Here is an 18,011-nt window from a genome sequence, read left to right as displayed (position 1 = left end):
ACACATGCGTACACTGACACTCACATACACACACACTCACACAGTCTTTCTATAAAACATTTAAATGCACACACAGAAACTCATATAAAATAATGGTTTATGAACAAGGCACATAAAGCAAGGGATACAAAAGGCACTTATCGTTTATGATCATTGTCCATTTTAGTGAATAAAGTGAGTAAATCTTACCCAGACTGAGACGGGCCGGGCCAGTGTGTCCCTGCGCCTGTCCCTCTACAGGAAAGGCCCCCACCCAGACCCCTGCCCCACATTAACACTGCTCATCCCTTCAGCTCCGCCAGGCTCCGTGGCTCGCAGGCCCTGGGTCTGTTACCCACCGTCATTAAGACCGTCCGACCGTGACTGTAACCTGAGACCACGGCCACGTGTGTGTGAGAAAGGGACACAGCCCCCCCCCGCCCCCCCCATCGAGATCAGCCCGATTCAGATTAGAGCCTGAGACAGGCAGGTAGACCAACACAAGTTGCAGAATCACCGTCCAATCAAATCCGTCCCTCACAGTCCCCGCCCCCCACATCTCTGCCCAACCACTGCGAGACACGTGGCGCAGATGCTCAATGCAGGTTGCCATGGTGATAACCACCCAAACAGAATCCAAGAAAAAAAGTGCATCCATTTAAGGGTCCAGGGTCCTTCACAGTGAATTCTCTCTGCTTCTGCGATGTCACTGTTCACAGTGTGATGTCACCAACCACAGTGTGAAATCACTGGTCACCATATGATTTCACTGCTGCCTGTGATGCAGAACCGTTCTCAGAGAAATTAAATGAGAAACATGAGAAAGACAAGGTCATCTTAGTCTCTTATGATGTCAGACATCTTTGAGACTACAATGATGTCACAGTGATGTCATGTCCTCCACATCCAGCAGCATGGCATCCTGTTCTGTCCTCAGCTGGTCCCGCGTCAGCAGTCGATTCACCAGCTCAGAGCTCAGGTCTACACGCACACACACATGCACACGCACACGCCCACATGCACGCACACACACACACACACACACAGGTGTACTGTTAGGCCTGTGCTGACCAAGCACTGGGGGTGTATGAGTGTGTAAATTTGTGTTTGTAAGTGTGAGTGTGTACGTGTGAGTGTGTAAGTGTGAGTATGTGGGTGTGCAAGTGTATGTGTGTGAGTGTGAGAGTGTGTAAGTGTGTGTGTCAGTGTGTGAGTGTATAAGGCTGTACTGACCGTGGATGGCCTGAGTGAGTGAGGCTCTGAGAGAGCTCAGCTCCTGCAGACTGAGGGCCTGGAGTTCACTGAGAGTCAACGGCTTCCTCTCCACCTGTGTAGCAGCACACGCTAACCGCTAGAATACACACATACTCAACAGTGAGACACGCTAACCGCTAGAATACACACATACTCAACAGTGAGACACGCTAACCGCTAGAATACACACATACTCAACAGTGAGACACGCTAACCGCTAGAATACACACATACTCAACAGAGACAACCGATCCATAACGAGACAGCTAACCGCTAGATAACACAGATCACAGAGACATAACCACTAGAATACACATACTCAACAGTGAGACACGCTAACCGCTAGAATACACACATACTCAACAGAGACACGCTAACCGCTAGAATACACACATACTCAACAGAGACACGCTAACCGCTAGAATACACACATACTCAACAGAGACACGCTAACCGCTAGAATACACACATACTCAACAGTGAGACACGCTAACCGCTAGAATACACACATACTCAACAGAGACACGCTAACCGCTAGAATACACACATACTCAACAGTGAGACATGCTAACCGCTAGAATACACACATACTCAACAGAGACATGCTAACCGCTAGAATACACACATACTCAACAGTGAGACCCGCTAACCGCTAGAATACACACATACTCAACAGTGAGACCCGCTAACCGCTAGAATACACACATACTCAACAGTGAGACACGCTAACCGCTAGAATACACACATACTCAACAGAGACACGCTAACCGCTAGAATACACACATACTCAACAGTGAGACCCGCTAACCGCTAGAATACACACATACTCAACAGAGACAGGCTAACCGCTAGAATACACACATACTCAACAGTGAGACACGCTAACCGCTAGAATACACACATACTCAACAGAGACACGCTAACCGCTAGAATACACACATACTCAACAGTGAGACGCTAACCGCTAGAATACACACATACTCAACAGTGAGACAGCTAACCGCTAGAATACACACATACTCAACAGTAGACACGCTAACCGCTAGAATACACACATACTCAACAGTGAGACCACGCTAACCGCTAGAATACACACATACTCAACAGGAGACACGCTAACCGCTAGAATACACACATACTCAACAGTGAGACCGCTAACCGCTAGAATACACACATACTCAACAGAGACACGCTAACCGCTAGAATACACACATACTCAACAGTGAGACGCTAACCGCTAGAATACACACATACTCAACAGAGACAGGCTAACCGCTAGAATACACACATACTCAACAGTGAGACACGCTAACCGCTAGAATACACACATACTCAACAGAGACACGCTAACCGCTAGAATACACACATACTCAACAGTGAGACACGCTAACCGCTAGAATACACACATACTCAACAGAGACACGCTAACCGCTAGAATACACACATACTCAACAGTGAGACATGCTAACCGCTAGAATACACACATACTCAACAGTGAGACACGCTAACCGCTAGAATACACACATACTCAACAGTGAGACACGCTAACCGCTAGAATACACACATACTCAACAGTGAGACACGCTAACCGCTAGAATACACACATACTCAACAGAGACATGCTAACCGCTAGAATACACACATACTCAACAGAGACATGCTAACCGCTAGAATACACACATACTCAACAGAGACATGCTAACCGCTAGAATACACACATACTCAACAGAGACACGCTAACCGCTAGAATACACACATACTCAACAGAAACACACTAACCGCTAGAATACACACATACTCAACAGAGAGACATGCTAACCGCTAGAATACACACATACTCAACAGTGACACGCTAACCGCTAGAATACACACATACTCAACAGAGACACGCTAACCGCTAGAATACACACATACTCAACAAGACGCAACGCTAAATACAAATACAACAGTGACACGCTAACCGCTAGAATACACACATACTCAACAGAGACATGCTAACCGCTAGAATACACACATACTCAACAGTGAGACATGCTAACCGCTAGAATACACACATACTCAACAGTGAGACACTAACCGCTAGAATACACACATACTCAACAGTGAGACATGCTAACCGCTAAAACACATATATACACAGAGTACTGAAATACACACACACACACAGTGTTAAGAGACACATGCTAACTGCTAAAACACACACATAGCACTGAGACACAGCTTTAAGATGCACACACACACAGTGTGTCACACACACCCCAGTCTCACCTCCTGTTTCTGCTCAGTCCACAGCTTGTCTCTGAGTGCGCTCAGTGCCGCCCTCACCTCCATCTTCAGTCCTCGTGTCACAGGGGGCGGGGCCTGATCCGCTTGGCCACGCCCACGGGCCTCTCTTGAGGTCTTGACAGAGACAGACGTATATTAACAGACACACACTTTGCAGGCTGGCCCTGTTAAGGTGCTGTTACAGTGCATAGATAGGATCTTTGGTCTGGTATCAGGCCTGCACTATGCCAGTGTGAACAGGGTCCTGATGGGAGGGTTTTATTGTGCAACAGCGACCCCTGTTGGTCAATCAGGAGCCCACAAGTTCAGCTGTGAGCTAAATAGAAAATGTCTTTCTTTGGCTTGTGTCTGCATGAGCCTGACATGGGTGCAGTAAAAAGTGGAAGAGAGATCATGCTTGTTTGAACTCTTCTGAAATTACACCAGAGAGCTCTGATAAATGTGCATGGAAAATCAGGAAGAGAAAGTGTTCTTAAAAAACAGACACAAATATGGTGACTGATTTTACTCTGCAGGTTGAAAGAAAATGGATATCCGCACACTGGATTACAGCTCCCAATACTTTATTGACTAAAAAAAAAAACATGGGTTGGTCATTTGCCAGATGAAGACCCTGTTGGGTTGAAACATTGCCTTGCTTTTTTTTTTAGTCAGTAAAGTATTGGGAGCTGTAATCCAGTGTGCGGATATCCATTTTCTTTCAACCTTCACATGTACTTTTATCCTGCACCTGGCCAAATACTGGTTGGATGTGCACACAGCTACTCTACTGTGATTTTACTCTGCACTCGTAGGGCTGATGGGAACTCTGGATCACACCATGGTCACAGCTTCTCACCTCTCCGCCTGCCTGCTCTCCCTCCTCGTCATCCTCGCTGTCACTGTCATTGATGAAGCAGAGCTGCAGGTTCTTCTGGTTGTGGAACCTGGATGGACAGAGGAAGAGGAGAACACTGCTGGACTCTGGTGAGGCTTTGATGTGGGTGGAGTGAACAGGGGTCCTGTCATTACATCAGATCTGAAAATTAGCAACTGTTCACCCAAGTAGAGGCCTGAGGTCATCTGCTAACAGGAAAGCTTTTCATTATCCTGGAGAGATATGATCTTACAGTGTGAAATGAGAGGGAGGTTAAAATGAGCGATGGGAACGAACCCTCTGTGCTGCAGAAGGTTTGGCCCTTTAGATTGGATCTTAACTCCCGACGGCCATTAAAGATGACACTTTATGGAAGAGAAGCCAAAACGGTTCTGTATCTCTATCTGACTCTCCGAGCCCCTGATCACTGCTCCTGCTCTGAGCCCTGCCCAGCTGTTCATGCAGGAGTAACTCATAAATATCACTGAGCTAGTGTAGTGACACCTGCTGGTGTCAGGGTAGAACTGCTGCTCTGTGTGTGGTGTAAGAGAGCAGAGACCTAGGAGAACTTAGTTGTTGAAAAAGGACAAACAGTGGTGACTGTTAAAGACTGTTATAGACCATTAGGTAAAGACGGTTACAGGACCAGCAGTAAAGACGGTTAAAACCTGTTAAAGCCGGTTACTGGCAGCACGATCCTGTCGCCGTACCGTGAAGTGATCGCTGTGATCCTCCGGCTTCTGTCCGCCTCCACATCCTCCCACCAGCTCCCTCCATCCCTCTCTTCCATCCAACCCACTGACACATTCTCTCGCTCCACCTCTGCAGAGCTCTGAGGGACAGAAATGGGATAATGTGAGCAAGGGATGGAGGTAGGGAGGGAAAAGAAGAGAAAGGGAACAAGGGACAGAAAAAGAGAGCAACAGAGGGAAAGTGTATGATGGAGAAGTAGAGAGAGCGATGGAAGGAGGTAGGAACTGAGAGAGAGAGAGGAACTGAGAGGGAGTGTGAAAGAATGAGGGAGTGCATTCTGCCCTCTGACCTTTAACCTTTCCTTCCTCTCCTCCTCCTGTCTCTCCAGCTCAGCAATGCGCAGGCTTAGAGCCTCCCAGTGCATTATGGGTAAGTCAGAGTCATCCTTTGAGGTCCCCTCTTGGCACGAGAGGACTGCCCCTTCTGCTGCCTGAGCAAAATCCTCAGTCTCGTCGGTCTCCTTCTCCTCTTCCCTCTCGCTCTCTCGCTCCTTCTCCTCCTCTCTCTCGCTCTCTCTCTCTTTCTCCTCCTCCATCTTCTACTCCAGGGTGACGCAGTGGAGAGGGCGGGGCTATTTTTGCAGTGTAGAAATGAGAGCAAATACGAGTTAATGTGAGTAGAAGTGGGGATATTTAAAGGAGCACACTGTGTGGATGAGAGGGTTCTGTTCAGCCCTCTGTTCCTGTGTATTCATGCACTGCAATAGCCTTCAGTTAAATGTAAAATTCAGCAGAGATTTGTTTAATTTCCAGTGCCATTGTAGGTTTTATCTGGGAAACCGTAACCCTGTATTGAAGGAGGGTGATAGGTTCTGTGCTGGGCGTGAGGTTTTAAATATCCTGGCTCTTGTTAAAGGGTTTGGTTGGGCAATGAGAGTCGGGACAGAGCTCCCTGGCATCAAACCCGTGCAGGCCGAGCTGACTGGCTGATGCTCCACTTGGCTCACTGATGCTGTCCAATCAAAGGCTTTCTCCGCTCAACAGCTGTGACCCGTCCCATGTGACTCCCTTTGAGGCTCATGTTAAATCCGATGTTCATTTTTAATGGTATGTGGCCTTATAATTATTCACACTCTATTCTGCTCATATTTTCACGTCAACGTTGTTTCAACAGAACTGCCCATTCAGTAATTTATGAGTGACAAGAAAACTGGTGGAGCTACCATGCCTTGTAAGGGCCTCTCCAATCATAGTGTTCTGCTTGGGAGAGACAAGTATTTTGATTGGATGATAAAAGCATGTGATTAACAGTAGCGAGAGGTTCTGCTCATTATGAGACATTTCCATCATGGCAGCCCAGCTGTTATTATGGGATGCCTCACTTACAGTTCAGCAGATAAATGGTATGACTACATGTCCCACAATCCTGCTGATGGCAATGATTTCAGCTGTCTATAGCCAGAGGCTTATAGAGTTTTTAAGTCGTGTCATCGCTTGCCTTCTTTAAGGATAAGTGAGTCCATACAGCCTGGCTTTAGCACGCAGCCCATATGTATTTATTACGTTTGAAAGTTATAGTTGAAATCTGTGCATCCACCCTTTTATTTCACAAATATAATATCCTGGACGTCAGGTTGGGGGTTGATTCAATCAAAGTGTACAACGATTATTGAGCTTGGCTACAGATGAGATGTCGGACGTAAAGTATACAGTTCAGTTCGGGTCAATATTGTGGTCATCACTTCGGTTTTGGAGTCGAAAGATCAGCGTGTGTCATCGGCTTCTTAAATCATGAACAAATACACGTAAACCCTACTTTGTCGCCGTTGACAACGCCTCGTATAAGGGCAGTGTCAGTAACGCCCCGCGGCGCCCGGAGTAGTCTAGGGTATAGGCTAAAGGATGCAGAACACGTAGGCGGTATACTTTAAGTTATGCAAAAGCCTTTCGAGGCACCGTCTTGCATTGTTAACAATTTAACTAATAAACATGTGGTTAGTTTGGGAAAACTTGGGAGAAAACACGTTGTTTTCAGTAGTTTTTTGGGGGGGGTGGGCACACGGACGGACGAACTCACCCACTCGAAAGTTTGTTCGCAGCGCACTCCGGGCTGCTCGCGACTCTTCCGCTGGCGAAACGCGCAATCCTCAATCGCGCTGATATATGCACTGACAAGAGATCTTATCGCCTTTATCTTCGTTTATATATTTTTAGCCTTAACTTAGAAAAACATTTGCCTCGCCTTTTCTCCTCACATCCCCTCCCTCCGTTTTCTCCCCACCCCTTCCCATTTCACCCTGTATTACTTTTTCAGCGAGCACTGACTTTGAATGTAGGATTGGCAAAGTTTGATCCAGCGGTGACAGCCCGTTGCGTCTCCCACCTGCCTGACTGGCGTTCTTGGCTCGATTCCCGTTTGCATTCAGATGGCTTGAATTGTTATGAAAATCCCAAAGTCAAGACGCAGTAAACACTAAACAGAAAACAGCCGCGCTGAGAGGAAGGGGAGGAGAGAGAGGCGAAAGGGGAAATAAAAGTGATTCAGGTGTCCAATTTCACAATTTCGGAGATGACGATTCAAACCAGATGGGAGAATCCGAGAATTCTGGAAGTAGCAAACAATAGTCCCCTTAACGGCCCACGTCCGTGCGGCATAGCTACGTTCATCAATAGTCTGACCCCGGCGGTCTGTTAGCATAGTTAAGCCTACTACCCTGTCTCACCAATGTGTAGGATAGCAAGTTTTAATCGAGACCAGTCTTACACTGTCTTACACTTAGATTATTTCACATTTTTCGAGCCCTTAGGCGCTGGGCAGAGGCTCGAGACTCTCTTCCCTTCACCCCTTCACTTCAACTTCACGGACTGCAGCTGTTACAGTGGGCGTGCTCGGAATTCCCGCGTTCACAAGAGAATTTAGACGAGGCCTATTTAAAAACTTTTTTTCCCTGGAATATCGACACGTACAGACCCATTATTTAAAGATAAACAAACACAACGTTTCTATTTAATAGACCATAGTCATTCGTTTCTGAGGCAGATGTTCCGTTGAATTCCTTCATAATACCCGAGCTGTCATACTGTAGCTAGGAGATCCAGTAGCCCAACTCACATAAATTGCATAATTTGTCTATCTTAAATGTGGCTTCAGTTTTCACGTCAGTGGATTTAAAGTCATGAACGAATTGCAGATCACAGAGCTATTATGTCGTATTACTGTTTCAGCATAACGGTTTAATTTTAATGGCATGGTTACAGTTGAACGCTAATTGCTCATCTCATCTCAAGCCTATCATTTAGCATCAGCATTTCACAGATAAACACGTGTGTGGCAATAAAAAAAACGACCATTTATGTTACAGTTTTAAAAATTTAAACTTTTTATGCTGTGAGTTTAAGTTGTTTGCGCCCAGACTATATTCGCGCGTGCACGGGTGCAGACGAGCAGTACCTTCCACAGGATTCGAAGTAAGTTCGTCGTGACCGAAGGCTTTTGTTCGCTTTCTGGAAAAAGAGCAGCAAAGGTTCTAGTCACAATATGGGTCTTTGTTGGCATATAGCCCCCTCCTGCGACCAATTTTTAAAACCACAACATCCACAAACGGTGTGAAACTTCCTCGGGTACGCTATCTTCCCTCTAAAAAAACAGAAGCTGTTCAAAATAAATATTTAGACAGAAGATATGCGGTATTTGGATAAGGAAAAGTGTTTTCGTAAAGGGAGGCATTTCCTGCATCTCCCTGTTTGCATCGTGTTTACGGAGAAGAGCGAAAGGCTGTCATGTTTCTTGGGAAAGAAAATGATGCAATAGGGTTTTAAACAGCTGTTACTGCGCTGGTGACCGTGTTCACACGGTACTATTAATGTAGCTTACTAGTGCTGTTCGTCCAAACACTACAACACATACAGAGATAAGGATGAGGAATTGTCCCAGAAGGGCACCGCTGTCATTCGTATGTTTCAGTTTTTAAATAATTGTGCGAGAGCGTGGCCCGGCCAGGGTCTTTCAGCCCCATGATAAGGTCTTACATTGGGGCCCACTACCATTAGGCTACTGTAACCACACCACATTTTTGAGGGCCCCTGTCAGACAAGCCCCTTGAAACCGTCTTGACAAATATGGTGCTGGCATCTGAGTTAATTTTGTATGTGTGTGTGTGTGTGTGTGTGTGTGTGCATATATATGTATCTCTGTGTGTTTGAGTGTGTGTGTTTTTGTGTGTGTGCATGCGCATTTGTGTGTATGTGTGTGTGTAGCTGTTATGTACAGAGGATGAACAGTGTTACCTCAGAAGTTGGGGGGGGGGGCACATCCTCTACCCTCTACCTACGTGTGGTCACGTAGTGAAAAGGACAAACTGTTGACAGAATCCAGATGGGCAAGACAGACAGACATGCATACAGGCAGACATGCAGACAGACAGACAAACATGCATACAGACAGACAGACATGCATACAGACAGACAGACAGACAGACAGACAGACAGACATGCATACAGACAGACAGACAGAGCGCTGAGAGGGTCGAACAGAAGACTGGGAGGCCAGTGATGGTGTCAGTCAGTTTAATGAGAATGTTCCAGAAGGGTTCAGCTGCTCAGAGAGGATGCAGACAACAAGCACGCACACACACACACACACATTTTTTCTCACACACACACTTATTCTCTCTCACATACACACTTATTCTCTATCTCCCTCACACACTGATTCTCTTTCACAGGCTTATTCTCTCTCACACACACTCGTTCTCTCGGAAAGGCATCTCTCACACGTTTTGCTCATTCTCTTCAAGAATCATGCTCTTCCTGTATTCAAAAATGTCAGACAAAACCCAGTATGCAAATATTCACAAAATATATTCAGCACATATTCACATATTTTAAATATTTATGTGTTTTTTGTTCAGTTTTAATGCCTTACTCTGGGGAGAACGTGCTCACTTACACTCAGTGAACAGATGCACACAAACACAGCGCCACTGGGGAGAAGAGCATCATCATCTTCGTCACATCAGCGAACAGACACACTGATAAAGCACAGAGTACTGGACACAGATGGGCCCCACTCAGAGACCAAAACAATAAATCCTTAAATTATAAAGTTTGCAGGACCATGAAGAACAACATGAATGTTCTCTCTCTCATACACACACACACTCAGAGGTCAGTGCAGTGCTCTTGTTTACACACACATGCTCAGAGGTCTGTACAGCGCTCCTGCTTGCTGTAGTGGTCAAATTGACTCTTCCAGTGCATCATGTAGGAGCTCCAACGGTGAAACTCAACCTTCCACTGGCGCTCTGCCTCATCAATATTCCCTGGGGGGGCAGGATGGGGGTAAAGGGGGAGAGAGGGAAACGGAGATGTAAGAGTGAAATTTTACTGAACTGTAAAGTAGACTGGCCACTTCCATCCTGCACAGTTTGTCCTGTTTCTCACTGCTCTTACTGTTGAAACTTTAAAAACCTGAAGAGCATTGTCCCTCCATTCCTCTCTTCCCTTTAATCCCCTTATTCTCCATTACCTCATCCCTCCTCTGGGTCAGCTCTCCCTGGCACGCTGACCTGCCATGTCCATGGCTTTAAATACTGTGTGTGTGTGTGTGTGTGTGCGCGCGCGCGCGCCTTAAATGGCCATTTTGCACAGATGTATTAATCAGTGGGCCTGGGACTGCAGTACCAGTGATGTCCAGCAGGCGGGGTAGGAAGCGGTTCCACAGCGCGCAGGGCTGGTTCCTCAGGCCGCGGTGCAGCTTCAGCGGCTCCGTGTCCAATCCCACAAACCACTGCTCAGTGGGCGTGAAGGCCGGCCACTTCTGCCGCGCGTCCGTGGTGCCGTCCGCGTTCAGGTTGGGGTCCCTGTGGGACGGGGGTATTGAGCCAATGGCATGGCGACCTGCCCTCAGTCTGCTACTATAGTGTCTCCCTAATACTCCCTCATACCAGCTACAGGTGTGGTTGCCATGGTAATTCATCACATTTGGTTAATTCAATTGTTAATTTTATAAACTGTTTAATTAAATCATAAAGATCATTTAATTGCCAACTCTAATCTCCATGGTAACTCAACCCATCTCAGTGAATTTGTGAAGTTGTCATGGCAACTCACCCAATGAGGGCGAAGTTTCCATGGTAACTGACCCAGTGCTGGTGAAGTTTTTCTGGTAACTGACCCGGTGCGGGTGAAGTTGGCACGGTAACTCACCCGGTGCAGGCGAAGTTGGCATGGTAACTCACCCGGTGCGGGCGAAGTTGGCATGGTAACTCACCCGGTGCGGGCGAAGTTGGAACGGTAACTCACCCGGTGCGGGCGAAGTTGGCACGGTAACTTACCCGGTGCGGGCGAAGTTGGCATGGTAACTCACCCGGTGCGGGCGAAGTTGGCCCAGTATCTCATCATGCGGCGGCTGAGCTGCTCCTCCTGGGCGGTGTAGTTGAGCCTCCTCTCCAGCGGGAGCCCAAACACAAACTCGATCTCGTAGCCGTGGATCACGCCCATCCACTCTGGCCACGGCAGGTTTGACGCACGGTGGTCAAACAGGTACAGGTACACGCCCCCTGCTCAGGTAGGGATAGAGGGATGAGAAGGGAAGAGTGGGAGAGAGAGAGAGAGCAGGGTGTCACATGAAGGAGAACAGAAAGAATTTTGTTTTCTTTTAGTTAACGGAATGTGACCGGATTGACTCCGGAGTGGGTGGAGCTTCAGAGACCTGTCAGTCACTGATCTGTTTTGACCAAAGAAACTATTTTCCTCTCCACAAAATGAGAGTCAGCTCCACCCACGATGAGTAATACCCTAACCCTAACACCCACCTGGGGAGTTTCCCTCAGCAGAGTCCCCCCTCCCTGCCCCCGCCCCTCCGGCCCCGCCCGCCTGGGCGTGGCTCTGGGCGTAGGAGCGGGCGAAGTGCTGCAGGGGGCAGATGACGTTGTGGTCGCCCACGATGCCGTCCATGGCGTCACGGTTCTTGCGCGGGTCGTCCTCGTCTAGCCAATCAGTGTAGAGCAGCACCACGGCCTCCCGCGCGATGTCGCTGGCGTGCGGCACGCTCAGCCGCACGCCCTCCAGGAAGTCGCGCCGCGAGATCAGGCTGTCGTTGTCCTTGCTGAAGCCGGGGGCGCCGTAGAGCAGGAAGTAGGAGCCCTCGTTGCGGTTGACGCCCAGCAGGATCTGCACGTGGGCGAAGTCGCCGGAGCGGAGCAGGGCGTCGGGCGCGTCGGGGAGCACCGCGCCGTCCACCACGGGCACGAAGGAGAAGCGGAACAGGCTGCTGTGGGGGAGCACGCGCCACTCCTGCGCCAGCAGCTCCTCGGGTGGCCGCGCCCGCAGACAGGCCACCAGCTCGCTGTCGTTGCCCGGGGCGCAGTTGACCAGCTGGGCCAGCAGGGCGGCGCGGCGCCGGGCCTCCCCCGCGCTCACCGTGGCCCAGGGGCAGTTGGGAACGCCGCTCTGCAGGATGGCGCGGGCGAACAGGGCCCGGCTCCCCGGGGACAGCAGGTGCATCCCCACCGACGCCCCGCCCGCGCTCTCCCCAAATATGGTGACCCGCCGGGGGTCCCCCCCGAAGAAGCGCACGTTCTCCTGCACCCAGCGCAGGGCGAGCCGCTGGTCCAGCAGCCCCACGTTGCCGGGGGCGTCGGGGGAGCCGGGCAGCGCCAGGAAGCCCAGCGCGCCCACGCGGTAGTTCATGGAGACCACCAGCACCCGCTCGGCGTGCGCCAGGTAGCGCCCGTCGTACACGTCCAGCGAGGACGAGCCGCTGTAGAAGCCGCCGCCGTAGATCCACACCATCACAGACAGGTTTCGGGGCGCAGGGGGGGCGGGGGCCCACAGGTTGAGGTACAGGCAGTCCTCGCTCATCTCCCGGTTGGGGTTCCACATCTCGGTGCCGGGGAAGCCCGGGTAGGAGGAGTCCACGGGCTGGCAGCAGGCGTTGGGGTAGGTGCTGGCGTTCAGCACGCCCGACCACGCCCGCTTGGGCTCTGGCGCCCGGAAGCGCCGCCTCCCCACAGGGGGCTCGGCGAATGGGATCCCCAGGAATGCCGTCACCTGACCGCCGTCCGGCACGGGCAGCCGCACCCCCCGCACCTCCCCCTGCCGCGTGGAGACGGTGAGGCCGGGGTCCGCCCAAACCACAGGAGAGGGGAGGAGGGAGAGGAGGAGGAGGAGGGAGAGGTGGGAGGAGAGGAAGAGAGAGGAGGATCCCATGGTTGCTGTGCTGTTCTGTTCTCTCACCAGGATCAGCAGTCTGGGCGAGGGAGAAGAGCAGGGACAGAGAGGAGAGCAGCGTCAGCGCGGACTAATTCATAAACTACAACTGTGCAGTGGGCTGAGAGAGCATCAGTTATGGGAATATTTGAACTCTGACACACGCACACACATACCCACACACACACACACACACACATACTCACACACACACCCATACACACACACATACCCATACACACACACACACACACACATACCCATACACATACATACTCACACACACACACACACACATACTCACACACACACCCACACACACATACCCATACACACATGCACACACACACACACACACACACACATACTCACACACCCAGACACACACACACACACATACTCACACACATACCCATACACACACACACACACACATACTCACACACCCAGACACACACATATGCACTTTTGCTGTTGCTGGTGTTTGTGTTACGCGCAGTGTTGTGCAATTGCCATGGTAATGGGATTAGTGTGCGAGGCAGGGTGCATGATGGGAGTGCATGACCTAGGCTTCAACCGTGTGTGCGTGTACTATTTCTGTTGGCCCGTGACCTTTCTGGGGAGGGGTTAAGGGATCTTTGCTGTTCTTCACTGTAGCCTTTGGCTAGGCGTGTTCTTCAGACAGATCCCCTCCCCTGCAACATGCCTAACCCCCCCCTAAAGATTTCAGCATTTACAAGAAGGTATTATTGCCAACCAAACTGAAATATCACAGTGATCTGATTGGTCGGTACAGCGGCGAATCTGCAGTGAAACCTGCTGCCCTTAAATCACGGTGCTAAGCTTCAGACATTACAGACAAGGACAACTCTGTTATTCCTGCTGATGACCCCCCTCCCATTCCCTCCTGGGCATGTGTACATGTGCAAACAACACACAACATATTCCCTCCTGGGCATGTGTACATGTGCAAACAACACACAACATATTCCCTCCTGGGCATGTGTACATGTGCAAACAACACAAAACATATTCCTCCTGGGCATGTGTACATGTGCAAACAACACACAACATATTACCTCCTGGGCATGTGTACATGTGCAAACAACACACAACATATTCCTCCTGGGCATGTGTACATGTGCAAAAACACACAACATATTACCTCCTGGGCATGTGTACATGTGCAAACAACACACAACATATTCCTCCTGGGCATGTGTACATGTGCAAACAACACACAACATATTACCTCCTGGGCATGTGTACATGTGCAAACAACACACAACATATTACCTCCTGGGCATGTGTACATGTGCAAACAACACACAACATATTACCTCCTGGGCATGTGTACATGTGCAAACAACACACAGCATATTCCCTCCTGGGCATGTGTACATGTGCAAACAACACACAGCATATTCCCTCCTGGGCATGTGTACATGTGCAAACAACACACAGCATATTCCCTACTGGGCATGTGTACATGTGCAAACAACACACAGCATATTCCCTCCTGGGCATGTGTAGATGCGCATACAACACACAGCATATTCACTGCAGCACTACGGGACGTAGGAGAGCAGCAGCTGCAAAGCTACAGCACTGGAACATGCTGAGAGAGGGGGAGGAGAAAAAGGAGAGGAGGAAGGAGAGCATGAGTGAGGGGTCTGGGGTGATATCGCTATGCCAACAACCGCAGAGAGAGGGAGAGGGAGATAAAGAGATAAATTATGATTATTCGTGTGTATAATAGCTTACGGTCAGTCGTTGACGTAACTGTATGATTCCAAGTCAGAACCGATAAGTACTTCATACAGGTTCATGGACCTAAATTCTGGAGAATCACTCCCCTCCTAACCCCGCCCCCCCCCCCCCCCCCCCCATCCCCACTGTACATGTTAATAACCGCTTGGGGCAGATGTCCATGCTCCCCCTCTGTTTACAAGACACACGACACTCCATTCTTTCATCTTCTCCCTCTTTTTCTCTCCCTCCTTCCCACCCTCTCTTTCACCTTTTGGCACAATGTACTGTGCATTAAGGCTGAACTGAAATATCCCCTCACGCATGCACTCACTCACACACACAGATGCAGGGGTGAAATGGGGCAGTTTCTAAAGCCCATTCTGCTAAGAGGAGCAGTATGTAAAGCATTTTATGGTGAATATACGCTTTAAAAACGGCGAGGTGGCGGATGCGTAGACAGCTGTTACCGCTGCTCTTGTACCCTGTTGTAGCTCAACATGCTCATTCAATATCCGCTGTGACCCGTACGGATGACAAAGCACGGGGTGTGAAAGGACGCACGGATGCGAGCGGATAAAGGTGTGCGCGTGACATGTAAACACGGAATAAAAACAGAGAACAAATTCTTACTGATAGAACACAAGCCAATAGAACGCATTATGTTATGCTCATTCTCGTCGCTCTAGAAAGTTGCGGTGGCGACAATCTGCGCGGAGGATCCGCACGCGGACAGCAGGGAAAATGAATGCATATTATAAGATTATTTTACTGTATCGCCGCACAGTGCACCAGCCAGAGATATATGAAGCGGTTTGTCAGTCGTCTTCAAGGATACCCATGCCTATGACATATCAGCATAACGGGCATGACACTAATGCCTACACCAAAATGCCGGCCTTACGCAACATCACAACTGCCGTGTTCCGCATGAACTGAATATCATTTCCAATCATACGCCCGTGTGCTCATTTTCTGCGCGCATCGTCGTCATGTAAAATACAAACATACTGACTAATCGTTCTACTGTATTAATGAAACAATTGCAGTGGTTAAAACCTAACGATTATATTTATTTACCGTGCGTCCCGTAGTGCAGTTAGTGCACGGGCATGTGACTGCTCCGGGAGTGTTACGCACGCACTCACAAACACACAACAACACATGCTCGTGGCCACACGCAAAGGCCAGCGTGCATACACTCACAAAACACGCCTACTATTTCTGGCATACAATTTCAGGCATTATTGGGCTAATCCTGTGGACTAAAGTAGGCTAGACAAATTGCATCCAAAGACACCAAACGTTTTTTCTTGTCCTTTCGTAAAATGAAATGAAAGTACAGACTGTGGTATTTTACCTGTCAGTTCACATGAGGAAATAAGCGTCGCGCGCTTCCTCCTCAGCTTGCTTTTCTCCTTTCTGCCTTGTAGCACGGGAGGGCTCGGGGTCCGGCCAGTGCGAGCAGAGTTAAATGTCACCGGGTTAATGGACTGCAGATTCAGGAGATCGAAGGAGATGGGAGACTGTGGACACACACGGCTCCTCCTCCTCCTCTCTCTCTCCCTCTCTCTCTCTCTCTCTCTCATATTTTTCAGTTTAGGGGAGAGGAAGAGAGAAAAGAGGAGAGGGTGAGAAACGTATGCTCAGTAAAAATGTTCAAAATTCTGACAATGGCTGTTTTTTTGTTTGGTGTTGTTCAGTGTGATGGATGAACCGTTATGACGTGTAATACGATTGTGTGAGATATTATTTACTGTCTCAACATTCGTTTTTATTTATTTATTTCAATTTAATGACTTATTCATGAATTTATTTCATTTGAATACATTCAATGAAATTCAATGAAATAATGAGGGTTAGCTGATCTCGGTGCAGCAGGTTTCATCTGGTGGTCATTATGTAGTAGTGCAGCTCAAGCCCGCTGCCGGCCGAAGCTCAGGCCTCTGTGAAAGTAAAGTGAAATGATCGTGGAGGAGGCAAAATATAGCCCTTTAATATATGCAATGCCTTGCTAGAGTAATGTTCATTTTGTTGGTTTAGTTTATGACACTTTCCTTTCTAATATTCTTTATTAATACAGCTGACTCCACGAAGTTACAAAAAAAGAAAAAGAAGTATGTACATGCTAAAAAAAAAAAAAAAACATTAATTGACAGTGGTCTGGAAAAATCCTCACTCAAAACATTGACTTCTTTGTGTGTCGTAAAAATGATCATAATTCCAAGATAAATACACCATTTAATTGTACAATTAAACACACATTTATTTATTTAATTATTTATTTTCAGTTGTTCCATGAGGAATACGAATACTATCGCTGGTGCTTCCTGGGCGCAGGACGTTGTGATTTGTACCGGAAGTTTCTGCGGGTACTCCTTAAAGCCGGACGCCCCAGTAAGAAGCATCCGGCTCCAGGAGTGACATTATGATGCTACCCCTGAGTGAGCTTGCACATGTTGAGCTATAACCTGAGTGTGCCAGGACAACCATTCACACAGCCATTACAACTGCGTGGTTTTTCGCCTGAGTGATTTATCTGATGTTTCACAACATATAATGGATTTTTCACAAATAATGGATTTTTTTTGTGTGGATGTTTTGCGTGGTGAAAACTGCCTGTGAATATACAATAAAATACTTTATTGTCCCCTCAGGGGAAATTTGTTTTCACATTTTTTGCATTGCAGCCTCACATAAATACATAGATACATACAGTACAGTATATACATATAACACACATATAATAAATACATAGATACATACAGTACAGTATATACATATAACACACATATAATAAATACATAGATACATACATACATACAGTACAGTATATACATACAACAACATATAAAATAGATAGATACATCAGTACAGTATAACATATACACAATATAATAAATACATACATACATACAGTACAGTATATACATATAACACACATATAATAAATACATAGATACATACAGTACAGTATATACATA

The 18,011-nt window shown here is 48.1% G+C and overlaps 3 protein-coding genes across 9 annotated transcripts in view; 1 reads left to right on the top strand and 2 right to left on the bottom strand.

The window, feature by feature from the left end:
- The window catches only part of med11 (mediator complex subunit 11), a 39,789-nt gene extending 36,293 nt beyond the window's left edge, over window positions 1-3,496 (top strand). Inside the window, exon 5 of the mRNA XM_064353030.1 lies at window positions 3,487-3,496. The gene's annotated coding sequence lies outside the window, so the exon portion shown is untranslated. The remainder of the gene's footprint in view (window positions 1-3,486) is intronic.
- Window positions 81-8,833, bottom strand: im:7136398 (schwannomin-interacting protein 1). 6 transcript variants are annotated; one of them, XM_064353017.1, is made up of 7 exons: window positions 8,519-8,828; window positions 5,418-5,699; window positions 5,044-5,207; window positions 4,358-4,445; window positions 3,502-3,633; window positions 1,213-1,330; window positions 81-960 (listed from the first exon to the last, which is right to left on the bottom strand). In XM_064353017.1, the coding sequence occupies exons 2-7, from the start codon at window positions 5,661-5,663 to the stop codon at window positions 860-862; spliced, it is 849 nt and encodes a 282-aa protein (XP_064209087.1). In that variant the 5' UTR covers window positions 5,664-5,699; window positions 8,519-8,828; the 3' UTR covers window positions 81-859. The 6 variants fall into 6 exon arrangements, with proteins under 6 accessions (XP_064209087.1, XP_064209089.1, XP_064209088.1 ...); XM_064353019.1 differs by lacking the exon at window positions 8,519-8,828 and adding an exon at window positions 7,145-8,442 and having other exon boundaries at window positions 1,213-1,306; XM_064353018.1 differs by lacking the exon at window positions 8,519-8,828 and adding an exon at window positions 7,393-8,438.
- Window positions 8,834-9,616: 783 nt separating this feature from the next.
- Window positions 9,617-16,600, bottom strand: ache (acetylcholinesterase (Yt blood group)). Of its 2 annotated transcripts, none has more exons than XM_064353012.1 (5): window positions 16,388-16,600; window positions 11,883-13,318; window positions 11,435-11,627; window positions 10,750-10,928; window positions 9,617-10,388 (listed from the first exon to the last, which is right to left on the bottom strand). In XM_064353012.1, the coding sequence occupies exons 2-5, from the start codon at window positions 13,276-13,278 to the stop codon at window positions 10,267-10,269; spliced, it is 1,890 nt and encodes a 629-aa protein (XP_064209082.1). In that variant the 5' UTR covers window positions 13,279-13,318; window positions 16,388-16,600; the 3' UTR covers window positions 9,617-10,266. The 2 variants fall into 2 exon arrangements, with proteins under 2 accessions (XP_064209082.1, XP_064209081.1); XM_064353011.1 differs by lacking the exon at window positions 16,388-16,600 and adding an exon at window positions 16,108-16,301.
- Between the last annotated feature and the right edge of the window lie 1,411 nt (window positions 16,601-18,011).

This window comes from Anguilla rostrata, chromosome 9 (assembly GCF_018555375.3).
Source record: "Anguilla rostrata isolate EN2019 chromosome 9, ASM1855537v3, whole genome shotgun sequence".
NCBI lineage: Eukaryota > Metazoa > Chordata > Actinopteri > Anguilliformes > Anguillidae > Anguilla > Anguilla rostrata.
Note: the sequence above shows the minus strand (reverse complement) of the source record. Positions and strands in the feature narration are given on the sequence as shown.

Bases quoted from the DNA above. Each gene is read 5' to 3' on its own strand.
- im:7136398 (XM_064353017.1), bottom strand. From the start codon at position 5,663: ATGGAGGAGGAGAAAGAGAGAGAGAGCGAGAGAGAGGAGGAGAAGGAG. The intron at 4,446-5,043 runs GTTTTAACCGTC...CTGTCCATCCAG, and splicing joins CCAGTAACCGGCTTTAACAG to GTTCCACAACCAGAAGAACC. The intron at 961-1,212 runs GTCAGTACAGCC...GTGTGCGTGTAG, and splicing joins ACTCACTCAGGCCATCCACG to ACCTGAGCTCTGAGCTGGTG.
- ache (XM_064353011.1), bottom strand. From the start codon at position 16,193: ATGTGTTGTTGTGTGTTTGTGAGTGCGTGCGTAACACTCCCGGAGCAG. The intron at 11,628-11,882 runs GTGGGTGTTAGG...CTACCTGAGCAG, and splicing joins TGCTGAGGGAAACTCCCCAG to GGGGCGTGTACCTGTACCTG. The intron at 10,389-10,749 runs GTACTGCAGTCC...CTGCCCCCCCAG, and splicing joins CCGCCTGCTGGACATCACTG to GGAATATTGATGAGGCAGAG.